Below are 12,117 nucleotides of genomic sequence, written 5' to 3'. Positions count from 1 at the left end.
TTTCTGCAGAAATGCAGAGGATTGATTTTTAGGCTGCATTTTGAAATTAATAATGCTGCTGCTAATGAGGGGTCAAATTCACTTCATGCTGGTACCTTTACACTGGCTGAAATCCCTGAGTGTAACTAGAATGAATCTTTATATATACACTTACAGGATGAAAATCATGCCATTATTTGAAATTGTTTGGCTAGTGAATCAATACTGCCTTTCAAAGGAAAATGTATAAAAAGAGCAAAACCAATAGCAAAAAGATGAGAAGCTGGCTTACTTCTCAACAAGGCACTGATTCCTAAATCTGATTTCATGTTTTCCAACAGAGCTGCTTAAATTGAGCAGGGGATGGGAGACAGGGCTTTGTGCAGGGATGCTGGGATGCTCGAGATAGAATTTCTCATTCTGAAAGCAGCTCAGCTGCACAGCAGTCTGCACCCAAGGGCTCCAGCAGTGAGAGCTGGAGGATCACCCTGTAATGACAGCTCAGACATGTTGAAAAGGCAGCTCAGAAATTCAGGTAAGAGCCCAGAGCACCCAGCCTGTGCTGCCTTTGGTGCAGTGCCAGGGGATTTCTGCAGGAGTGATGTTCCATATGATTTCCTGTGGATCCCTCAAACACCAAACTGTGTTTGCACAGTTCATTAACCAGCAGCCACCCCAGAAAACGGATGCAGTGAAATGCAAAATCACGGCTGAGCACTCAAAGGGCTCCTAATTCAGGGTCAGCTCTGTACTGTGCTCTGCAGCATGTTCAAACTAACATCAGACAAACTGAGAATCCCTGCAGCCAAGAACAGGGGCAAAGCCAGAGTATCCTGAGAGTTCACACAGAAGTAATTGCCCCCCTGTGTCCAAGTAAATTAGACAATCTAATGGGGCAGAACTCTATTAATCATCCTCCCAAAGGTCTGCCTTGTGCTCCTTCCCTGTTTTATCCATCCTGGCCTTTGGAATTCCTTTCAGAGCAAATCTGTTTGGAGTGAGGGGCTCACACAATTAATCCTGCACAGAGCTCTGGGGCCTCCTCCAGCTCCTCCTGAGCTGCTCTCCTCCCACAAACACAGCAGATGAACCATGAGCAGAGCTCCATCCCATGAACTGCAGCTCCCTGCTGGCTGAGGGGAAGGGCAGGAGAGCTTGCCTTTTCTACCACTCCAAAGTACTTTGTCCAAGGAAAGACTGTCAGATAATGTTTAGGTGCTAAAGGGATATGAACTGGTCCTCCAAAGAAAACCTACAATAAACATCACAAGCTGACTTTTGTTGCATTCTCAACATGCCCAGCAAGTTACCTTCACTAGGATTTTCCCTTTTAAATCCTGAGGGCTGGGAAGCTGCCTGGGGTCTCCAGTGCTCACAGATGACAAGTCCAGTTTGTCACCAAATATCTCCTTCAGGTACTGGGCAATCTTCTTTTGCTGTTGAATACTGCAGTGGTTTTCAATGGACAGGATCACTGGAAACCTGGAAACAAAGCCCCAGACACTGTCAGAGCTGCACCCTTAGCACCCACCTGGGAATGGAACAGCCAGGTTCTTGCACAGATTTGTCCCATTGTTCTCTAAACTCTTGGCAGCCCCAGGGCTCTATAACAAGGAGTTTTGTTTTCTTTCCCACAAATCCATTTCTGGGTGCTTTTTATTTAAATAGAGAAAAGGAAGTATTTTCCTTTTATTGTCTTTAAACTACTCAAAATTCTCAACACCCACTCATAATTTGAGACTACTCTGTATGTATGTGTATATATATATATGGGTAAAATCCACAGTTTTCATAATAAACTCTTATAAAGCACCGTGGCAAATGAAACAGATTCAGAACACTACCCCACACCTCAGTATTTCCTCAAACTACACATGACAGCTTTTCAATTTTTCTGCTGAAATAAAGTATTTTCAGTAGGTAAAGAAGATCACAGTATCGATTTTTCAGGAGAATTTCCCTGTGGATGTGAGTGGGAAGTTCTGTTGAAAGATAATCAGCAGTGTCAGACTGTCCAAAGCCTTACTGAGTTCAAGAGCACAAAAAGGTTCAACTTAGAGAGAACTCTCTCCCTCAATTGATGGGAAGAGCTTGTGCAGCTGAACAATAAACACAGCACGGGCAATAAACAGGGGAACAGAATCTACCCTGATGTGCCTGAAGGAATATTTGCACTTCCTGGGCTTGATGGTTGTTTTCAGTGTGGGATTAACTACAGAAAACAGGTGTAGCTGCAAAGCTGGCTGCACACTTACTCATTTTTGATGAAGGCATATTTATTGATGGTTTCTGCCACGTCGCGGAAGAGGATTTTGGAAGTCAGGGTGTAGCCATGGTGCACCACTGGCTCCCCATCTGGGCCATCCCAGCAATCCACTGTGCAGAGCAGAAAAGGCACACATTAAGGGATGCCCCCAGTCTCACCCATTCCTGTGCTCCTGCTGCCAGCTGAGCTCACCTGCTCAGCCATGCAGGTTCACTCCATCCCTTGGCATCCTTCATTCCATCTCCCCTGCCCTGCCAGCTGAGCTCAGACTAACAGGACAGTCTTTTCCTAGGTCAGATGGCATTTCTGCATCCTAGAACTGTTTTCCTCCTTGTATTTATTTGAGCTTTTTTCCTCATATATAAAACTACAAAGGTGTAATAGGTCAAATAATGTTTACAGCTACCTTGGGAATGGAGTTTTTGCTTCTGAGGACATATTATTTTAAAAGAACTTATCTTTTCCCACTCCCAATTTAACTTGCAGCTTTATAACTGACTGTATGAAGAGTAGCATCAAATCCAGCACATGCAGAATGGACCAGCATAAGAATGCTTTTCCTAATGAATGCCTGTTCCCTGAATTTGTACCCATCTTGTCACTGCTGCTGCCTCTACAGGCAGTTAAACTTCCCAAGGAGAAAGCTGCAGAGCTAGTCCCTGGGCCCTCAAGTAGCTGCAATAGCTTTGAGTTCAAGGAAAATAACACTGCTGAGTGTTCTTGGGAGCTGCTCTGCAGAAGGCAATCACCCAGTTTTCTCAGGTTCATTTACTCTAATTAATTTTTAAATAGAGATTAACAATATTTTTTTTCCAGATGACCCTTTGTAGCGCTATTCATAAAAAATTAATGTTGAGTCTAACTTTGCCAAAAGACTTTATTTATTTTTGGAAAAGAAAGATACTAATGCTAATATAAAACCACTAATGTTTTGTTATTATTTAAATCATGCACAGCTTAAAAAAGAATCCAGTGTCATCCCCATAGCAGGGGGGTGGAGCTGGACGATCTTTAGCACCCTTTCCAACCATTCTGTGATTCTCTGGTGTCTGTGATGCCTGCCCAAGGTGATCATTCCCAACAGAAAAATCCAGTTTGGAGTGGTCAGAAAGTGCCTGAGGCAGCGCAGCATCGCTGCTGGGAGCGTGGCCCTGAGGCAGTGGCTGGTGCAGCCCCTGTGCTGCCCCATGCAGCCAGCCCCACATGCAGCCCTGTGCAGCTCCCACGCAGCCCCCATGCAGCCCTGTGCAGCTCCCATGCAGTCCCTGTGCAGCCCCCATGCAGCCCCTGTGCTGCCAGCCACCCGTGCAGCCCTGTGCAGCTCCCATGCAGTCCCTGTGCAGCCCACATGGGGCCCCCATGCAGCCAGCCCCTGTGCATCCCCATGCAGCCAGCCCCCATGCAGCCCTGTGTAGCCGGCCCCCATGCAACCCGCCCCTGTGCAACCAGCCCCCATGCAGCCAACCCACATGCAACGCCGTGCAGCCCCCGTGCAGCCCCCCTTGCAGCCCTGTGTAGCCAGCCCCCATGCAGCCCCGTGCAGCCCCCATGCAGCCCACCTTCGACGCAGCGGCAGCCGGCCTGCAGCACGCGCGCGTACATGTCGGCGCGGGACTGGGAGAGCAGCTGGTCCCCGCTCAGGTAGGTGTTGTGGGACGAGGCGATGAAGTAGTGGCACAGGGGCTGCTGCATGTCCTGGTGCACGTGGCGGTGCAGCGGGTTGGACACCTCGCACGCCGGGCTGCGCATGAAGCTGGTGAAGCCTGCGGGCACAGAGAGCGCTCTGAGCCCCGGGCTGAGCCCCCGACAGTGGGCAGGCACTGCAGGGCACGGTGAGGCCGCCCTGGCTCAGACACAAACGCCCTTCCCAGCAGAGCTCCTGGGTGGCACTCCTGTGCTGTGCATGGCACTGCCCTCAGCACACGGGGGCACGCAAGGCAGCAGCTGCCCAAAGCACAACCGCGCATCAGCAGCCAAGGCACTGACCCATCATCCTCACTTCACAATTTCCTTTTTCCTGCAAGTTTATTCAAGAAGAAGGCACTTCATTTATAACCCTCTAAATAGAGCAGCACTGTACAGAGAAAGTTTTAAAAATACCTCCTTTAAGAATGAAACATGTAAAACGTTTGCAAAGGACTGTGCAAACAATACCAGCCCTGAAAGCAGCTCAGAGATAAAAGCAGCTGCAGCAGCAGGTTAAGAGGAGCAGAAATGCTTGCAGAAATATTGTTTAAGTGTCACAGCTTGTTTGTTTTACTTTCCTTTTTTCAGTTTGAGTGCAGCGCCCTGGGTCACATCAGAGGCTTGTTGAAGGGAGGCCATACCCAGGATTTAAATACCATGTGGAGGAAAATTCCTCCTTTCCCCCTCCCCAAATCACCACGAACATAATGCTGCTCCACAGAAGCTTCCTTCTGGGCAAAGGAGCACAACATGGCTTTTAATCTATTTCATCTCAGCTCTGAGGCTGATCTGATACTAAATTGGATTCTGAATAAACATACAATTTACAAGTGCTTTCACAAGCAAAGGGAATCAGGTATTTAAACCCAATGAAAATGCAACTATCTGTACTTTATTTCACAGAAGCATAAAGGAATGGATTGTGCAGGATCCCAGATCCCCAGAGCTGAGGCAGAATGAACACTTTGCTTTCATTACCTCGCTGGGAGCAGGCTGTAGATAAACCACACGGTCCAGGACAGTTTTGTGAGAGTGAGCAATAAATCCCCACAGCCTCAGGCACCCAGCCCCTCCGCTGAGGGTGCCTGTGATGGATGGCTGAGAGCTGCTGCCTCACCACACCTACTCACAGCTCCCCCCTGACTCACAAAACGCTCCCACACTGCTGATCCAGGGGACAGCAAAAGCCTCACCAACACACATCAAAGCACTTCCACTCCCCTGCAGCATGGCAAGAGAAAACTCACTCTGAAAACAAAACTTTTACCTTCAATCCCAAGAACATTTTGCTTCTTGTTTTCTTCTGACACTTCAAACTTCTGTATGATGTCCAGACAATATTCTGTGGTCACATTATTCATCTGCACAAAAACAGCAGCGGAGGTACACTCATTTTTAGCATCACCAGCAGGTGAAAATCTACTTAACTTGGAGGAGACAAACAGGAGTGAGAGGTAGCTATCAATTAAAACCTATGTCATTTTAGTCTCAAGAATAAAATTAGCTGTTTAGCAGCCTTAATAGTTGTACTGGCCAATACTGAAATGAGAACTATGACATTATATTCTTTAATACAATCTTCTTAGACATGCAAAAAGATCTGGCAGGCTTGGATTTCATTTTCATGCGTTTTCCACTCTTATGATTTCATTACTTCCAAGGGAGTTCACTGTAACACACAGGCTAGGAGAGAAATAATTACATTCTGAAATGAAAAACAGCAGCTTTTCTGAAACAAATAGGAATTTTGTCAACAGCTTCAGCTAGGCCACAGCTGAGGTTCTAACTGATTTGTGGGGCAATTACAAGTATTCACTTATATTTCCTTCAGAGCTAAAGGGAAGGAGTACCTCCTATTTCATCTTTCCTCACTGCCTTGAGTTGTAGAGAACCAAAGGGAGAATGAGGATGGGGTGGATTTCATTTCTCCCCTACCAACATCACAGGAAGACAACACTGGCACTCAAACCTCTGGCACCTTCCTTGTGCCATCATCCAGCTCACTGTTTGTACTGTCCCAGCTAAGCCAACCATCCTGAGAGGCTGCAGGAATTACATAGGATAATAAAAGAGAACAATTCAGAAAGAAAAATAACTGATTATCCTTGCTCAGGTTGGTGTTTGATTGCAAACACTGCTCAGAGTAGGCCCTGTTCTGGTACAAGCTGGCTCAAATTCACTTTTCCATTATCCCCCATGGCTCCTTGCTGGCCCAGCGTGGGCTTCTCATGTGCTTGAGGAATGGCAATGTCTAATCTAGTCCAAAGCTGCATCTGCTGGGGAAAAGTCCACACATTTGTGCTTTTTTAATTGTAGCTTGAGAGGTGATGACTTTGGCCATTCATTTTTTTGTTACACTTTATAGAGTACTCCACTAAAAATAAAATGGGTTGCTCTCCTAAACAAGAAGCCAGTTTAGCAAGCTAACAAAAACCCCAAGCCGCTTTTGTTCTGTCCTCAGGCTGCAGAGTGTTTCATATCCTGCCAATTGAGTAGCAGATGGAGCAGAACAGACTGTCCACAGATTTGCAAGCATCCAGACAACAGCAAAACCAAGATGCTGTTTGGGTGCTCAGGGCGCTGGGGAGCTGCTTCCTGCCTGGGAGCACAATCAGGTTTTGGGGCAATGTCCCAGGGGAGCAGGGAACATTCAGGAATCTCCTGACCTCCAGTGCTGGGCACTGGGAAGGGGCACCGGGCTGCAAGGTGCCCAGCCAAGAGGAGCTGCTGCTTTCACTGTTTGTGGTTTGCTGCTGGAGCAGTGCTGAGCAGAGCAGCTCTGCCCACACAGGGCTCTCAGGAGGGCACACAGAGCACTGAGAGGGTGCAGAATGCCAGACCTGACAGTCAGCTCCAGCTTCTGCTGCAGCAGCAGCTCCATAATGTCCCTGTGCACCCCAAAGGCAGCTCTGCCATGTGTTCCTCTTCCTGCTCCAGGTCCCTGAGCACCCTCTCACACCGCTATCCTGGGCATTGCAAAAATCATCCAAAGCAGCTCAAACTCCTTCTAGAAGCATTTCAAAAACCAATAAAACCTTCCGAACTCTCTTCTGTCACATCTGTGCTTTGCCCTCTGCCCCAAGTTAATATTTTCCATAAAATCCTTTCCCTACACTTGGATGTAAGTGCATGGCCATAGGCATGGGTGCAGGTATTGCCCTACCTTCTGTTCCACCCTCAGAAACTGGGCCAGCTCCTCAGCAGTGAGATGATCCTTCTTGTCACTGTAGCTTAGGAGCAGCAGGTACAGATCTCGACGCAAGGACATCATCTTGTAAAACACTGAGAATTCTTCGAAGTTCAGGGTTCCTTGGTTCTCATCTGTGTCTGCCTCCTAAGAGGTAATGACACTCAGGTAAACATGCTCAACACAGGAGAAATCGGGGAATAAAACAGAGCAGGACTTGTGTACACCAACAGAAGTGTAGTAAATTCTAGTCTGTGAGACTGTTCAGACACAAATCCTAACAGGCTAAAATAACTGCAAAATTATATCATCATCTCTGGGGTTTCTGGTTACTAAACTAAAGCCACATGATAAAGCCACAGATTCCCCATGAAACTCTAATTTCCTTCTTTAATTCTATATTTATTTCCCCCAGAAAGAGGCTCACTCTGGGCTTTATTCTGATCTCTTGCCCTCCTATGTGCCCTGCAGTTATCCTGGATTAAAACACAGCAAGAGGCATAACAATATCACCCAAGGCTTCCCCAACAACAGTCTGGTATCTTAAACCACTCAGGACAGTGTCAGAGTCTCCAATGCACATTATTTAATGTGCAGCACTCTGCAGAGGGGACAGCTCTGCAGCAGCTCTGAGACTCCTCACCAAAACACACACCCAGCATCTCCAGGCTGGATTTGCTGCTTCTCCTCAGAGCTAGGAAGAGAAGAAAACAGTACTTAGCACACACTAATGCAAGCTTTTTTCCTGTGAACATCTGCCTAAGAGGATTGCTGTGGATTTTGAAAACAAAGAATATATTCTGGAGAATGGCTGGCAGGCACTGTGTGGGTCCCCATGCAGAGAGGAGCTGCAAACTCCTATCACAGCAAGTCAGCTGAGAGGAAAGGAATTCTCAGCTAAACGGTGTTGAATGGGGTTTTAAATCATTTTAGATCTATTACATGCCTTAGATTACATTTACAATCTGTGGGAACGAGTACAACCCAAACTAATCTCTGCAACACCACCCCACCAGTTTCCAGGTCTTTGGGATAACTCCAGACTCCAAAGACGTATCTCTAGTGGGGAATTTATGAAGAATAGAAGATTCTTCAACTTTCCCATGTTTTACAGCAAACCAGCTTTGAGCTGGTACTGGTTTAGAAAAGTGAAGAGGGCATATTTTGCTCTCCCTTATGTCCTTGGTTTATCTTTCCTTTCCTACAGTAAACACAAGGACTGGTGGAAAATGGGAGCCGTTTTCAGACAACAGAAGTAAAAAATTGATTCTAAATCCATCAAATCTGGATGGCTATATATGAGGAAGTTGTTAAAGAAAACCTGCATCAAGCCAGTTTCTATAAAATAATTTTCCATAAAGGACATAAAAAATATTTTAGTAGCAACAGAGTGACTTCATTGTCCATCAGTGCCAGCATCGAACAGTTCAGTTCACAGAGCTGAAACCAACAATGCAGCAGAAAGAGTAATGTTGGTAACTTTTCTGTGTGCTTCCTGTCATTGAAACAACATTCTGATGCCTACAGAAAGGAAGGACTTTGAAAAGCCTGTGAGTGCTGTGTTTTTGGTCCCAGGCTGCAGGGCCTGCCCTGGCTGTGCCCAGAAATGGGTGTTACCTGGTTATGCAGGTACACACCTGGAACATCTGGCGGACCTTCCTGCGGGGCAGGCTGACGTTCAGCTTGTGCATCAGCTGGTGGATCTCCTCGATGTTCAGCAGCCCGTCCCCGTTCTTGTCAGCCTCCTCGAAGGTCTGCTTCACCCAGCTGCCAGCGTGTCAAGGACAGGCACACAGGGCTCTCCCCGAGCACAGGAGGCAGGGCAGCTCAGGAAAGAACCTTTTGCCCCTGCCCTTACTACAGCTCAGCCAAAGGCTTAAGCCACCACTGGTTTATGGCAATTATTCACAGCTCAGCCCCTCTGCACTCCCATTTCTGGTGCTGGTTCCTCCTCTGAGAACGTGTTCCAAAGGTTTCAAATATTGCTGGGCTTACTCTGGGATCTTCTTCCACCTGTCCCTTCATTCTGCCTGAGCTTCACTTCCCAACAGCACCTTTCACCCACCTTTCACCCCCTCCTTGCACAAACATCCCTCAGCACCTCCTGCTAAGTTCTTGCAGCAGCTGGGAGTGGGACAGGGCCATTCTGGGTGCAGGCTCCCAGCTGCCACACTGGATAAAACAAACAGGACTTGCAGTGATGTTTCACCAGGAGAGAAGACACAGCAGACAGGAGCAGCTCAGAAAAGCCATGGTTAAATATAGCAAGTGAGGACAGGTGCAACAGAGCATGCAATACAACCCCAATGGACCTGTGCCTGCTGTGGATCAGAATCAAACACGGCAGATATAAATTAAAAATACCTGAAATATGTATATTCTCCAGGAGTACCACTGGAGGGTTCCATGAGGCAGAAGAACAGACAGGTTACAATTTTAATTAAGATGGCCTTGGGGTTTGGTTTTTGGGAGAAGAGTGTTCTTTGTGTATAACATTTTAGTCATCACTGTTGTGAAAAAAAAAACTATGGGGAAAAAAAGGGCACATGAAGAAAATATTCAGAGAACATGAGGTTCACTTTGGCTACTGAGCTACAACAAACATTTAAGGAGCTTTATGGATTTGTGCTTCTGACAAACAATGGAGGCTGGGAAGGACGCAGGCATCTGACTTACACAAGAGCAACAGAGATGGCCAAGAGTTACTGAGATATTGAGATAACTGGAAATAACTGGTCTGCCCCTTCAAAAGGGAATTCATTATCAAAATGCAAACCTATCCCCTGACTCCCACGCAGTTTGATCCAGCCCCCAAGGCACAGCCCGTGGTTTATCACACACAGAAGTGTCCATGTCAAACCCACTGCTCAGGTTTCCATCGCAATCGGCGGAGGGGCTTTGGTCACTCAATAGGAGGAGAAGGGACGGGCTGTGCTGAGGTGCAAACCAAGGCAGGAACATGACCCAGGAGGAGGCTGGCCCCCAAAGGATACTGGTCGTGCGTCCTCTGGCGCTTGGCCAGCGAGTCCTCGTCGCTGATCCCGGCCAGGAGGTACTTGAGCCCCGTGACCCAGGTGCGAGCCTCCTCGGGGTTGGACGTGATCAGGTCCAGGCTCTCCAGGTGGTTGCCGTGGTAAATGGTGAAGCAGCAGCTGGGGTCGAAGCTGCCCTCGGCGTGGCGGTGGAAGATCTCCGACTGCCGGCCCTCGCTCACTTTGTAAATGGAGTCGATGACAACTGGGGGCAAAGGGAACCAAAGGCCACGCTGGGACACCAGCCAGCCTCCTCCTGCTTCTCCCAGTCTGAGTTATTCAGGCTCAGAGGCATTAAACTTTACTGATGTTACATCTGCACATCCCAAAGCCCTCGCTGGGACAGCCAGGCAGCCTCCTCCTGCTTCTCCCAGTCTGAGTTATTCAGGCTCAAAGGTATTAAGCTTGATTAATGTTACATCTCCACATCCCAAAGCCCTGTGGGACTGAAGGTTTCCCTGCCATGGCTGTGCCAAGCGCCGGCTGCCCTGGAGGCTCTGAGCACTGCCCAGAACATCACAGGGCTGAGGCTACAGAAAGGGAGCAGGGGAGAGACCAAGCATCTCCCATCAGCCCACAAGCCCCTGTGTGGCTCTGTAAGTCACACTCCAATACTGAACTGCCCCAGAAATTAGAAGAAATATGAGGAGTTTACTTTACTTTTTGCCTTTTCGCTCTTGCGGGAGGGCCTCCATCGGATGCAGGTCCTGTGCTCGTCCAGGTAGAAGAGACGGACCAGCCCCTTGGTTCCACTCTTCAGCTTCACCATCTGCGTCCCAGACTGCATCACACTCATGCATCTTTCAACTGTGGGGCAGAGCAGAACAAACTCAGCTGAACGGCCACCTCACCCACTAATGCCATGGCTCACGGGCTGCCCAGCATGTGCCAGGCACAACCCAGCTCTGGCCTGAACCTCCAGTGACACAAAGCGGGCACTGCTGGGAGACTGTTCCTTCTTCACTGCCACCTTCTGCACACAGGAAAATGGGACAGCTCATCTGTCTGAACACCCTCACAACAAAGGAGGCAAAGAAAACTTTGATCTGTGTTGAAGGAAAACATTTTATAGTTGTTTCATGCTCATCTTATTTACATTTTTTCTATTACTGCACACAGTGCTGTAATTTAAACCCCAGCACTCCATGCACTTGGACTGGTGAGATGCTCATTCAAACCCTGCAGTCCTTTGGGCTCAGTAGCCCTGCAGTTTGTCCCTCGTGCTGTGCCACTGGCAGAGCTGCTCACAGAATGACACAGACCCATTCACACCCTCTCCACGCTGCCACCGACCTTCCAACTCACACTGGGATGATTTCCTTTTATCCACCCGCCCCATCAATGATAAGGCTTTTTTCCTCCTCTGTGTTTTGACTAAAATAAACCCATTTCTTCCATTTCATCTCCCATCCTCCCTCCTGCAGCCCTCCAAACACAAGGATCAAGATAAGATTTCCTCTTGATCTCAGTACATATCCATGCTCTTAAATTACCTTCTGGTTTTATCCATTCACAGCCTCTCCTCACTTGGTATCACTCCAAATTCATCTCCCTGGGTGATTTGTTTACACTCTGGCTGGCTCCCAAATAAACTCTCTGGGTCTGTCTTTATTTCTTATCACCCTTCCTCTCTGCAGCACTTCTCTCCCCAGTGCTCCTCAGAGTCACAGCAAAGGCTAACCCACACTCCCACTGCTCTGCCAGAGCTGGGATTTATTTATTTATTTATTCTCCCAGCAGCTCTGACACGCTCACAGGCAGTCAGAGCAGCATCTAAACACTGAGCAAAGCAGGGCTGAACAGCCCTTGGCACTGGAATAACCTCCCCTGGCTCCTTCACTCACCAGGAGCTGGCAAGGCAAACCCCACATGGAATAAACCCATCAGGAGGAGTCTTTTTCCTGAGTTCTCTTTTTGGAGAAAGGAGGGGACTGAGGCTGAGCTGAACAGAACCAAATTCTTCTGGA

The 12,117-nt window shown here is 47.9% G+C and overlaps 1 protein-coding gene across 8 annotated transcripts in view; it reads right to left on the bottom strand.

Moving 5' to 3' along the window:
- PLCH1 (phospholipase C eta 1) overlaps nucleotides 1-12,117 on the bottom strand; it is a 55,881-nt gene that overhangs the window by 15,419 nt on the left and 28,345 nt on the right. For 7 of the 8 annotated variants that reach the window (XM_074547563.1, XM_074547562.1, XM_074547561.1 and 4 more), the window contains 8 exons: nucleotides 10,811-10,957; nucleotides 10,112-10,355; nucleotides 8,756-8,885; nucleotides 7,095-7,265; nucleotides 5,199-5,292; nucleotides 3,805-4,008; nucleotides 2,235-2,355; nucleotides 1,290-1,461 (listed from right to left, as the gene is read on the bottom strand). In XM_074547563.1, coding sequence (XP_074403664.1) covers nucleotides 1,290-1,461; nucleotides 2,235-2,355; nucleotides 3,805-4,008; nucleotides 5,199-5,292; nucleotides 7,095-7,265; nucleotides 8,756-8,885; nucleotides 10,112-10,355; nucleotides 10,811-10,957 — 1,283 coding nt within the window. Of the gene's footprint in view, nucleotides 1-1,289; nucleotides 1,462-2,234; nucleotides 2,356-3,804; nucleotides 4,009-5,198; nucleotides 5,293-7,094; nucleotides 7,266-8,755; nucleotides 8,886-10,111; nucleotides 10,356-10,810; nucleotides 10,958-11,643; nucleotides 11,911-12,117 lie in introns of those variants that run through there. The other variant, XM_074547568.1, reaches the window with a different exon arrangement.

This window comes from Zonotrichia albicollis, chromosome 9, assembly GCF_047830755.1.
Source record: "Zonotrichia albicollis isolate bZonAlb1 chromosome 9, bZonAlb1.hap1, whole genome shotgun sequence".
NCBI classification, from domain to species: Eukaryota; Metazoa; Chordata; class Aves; order Passeriformes; family Passerellidae; genus Zonotrichia; species Zonotrichia albicollis.
This window is presented reverse-complemented; position numbering and strand designations above follow the sequence as displayed.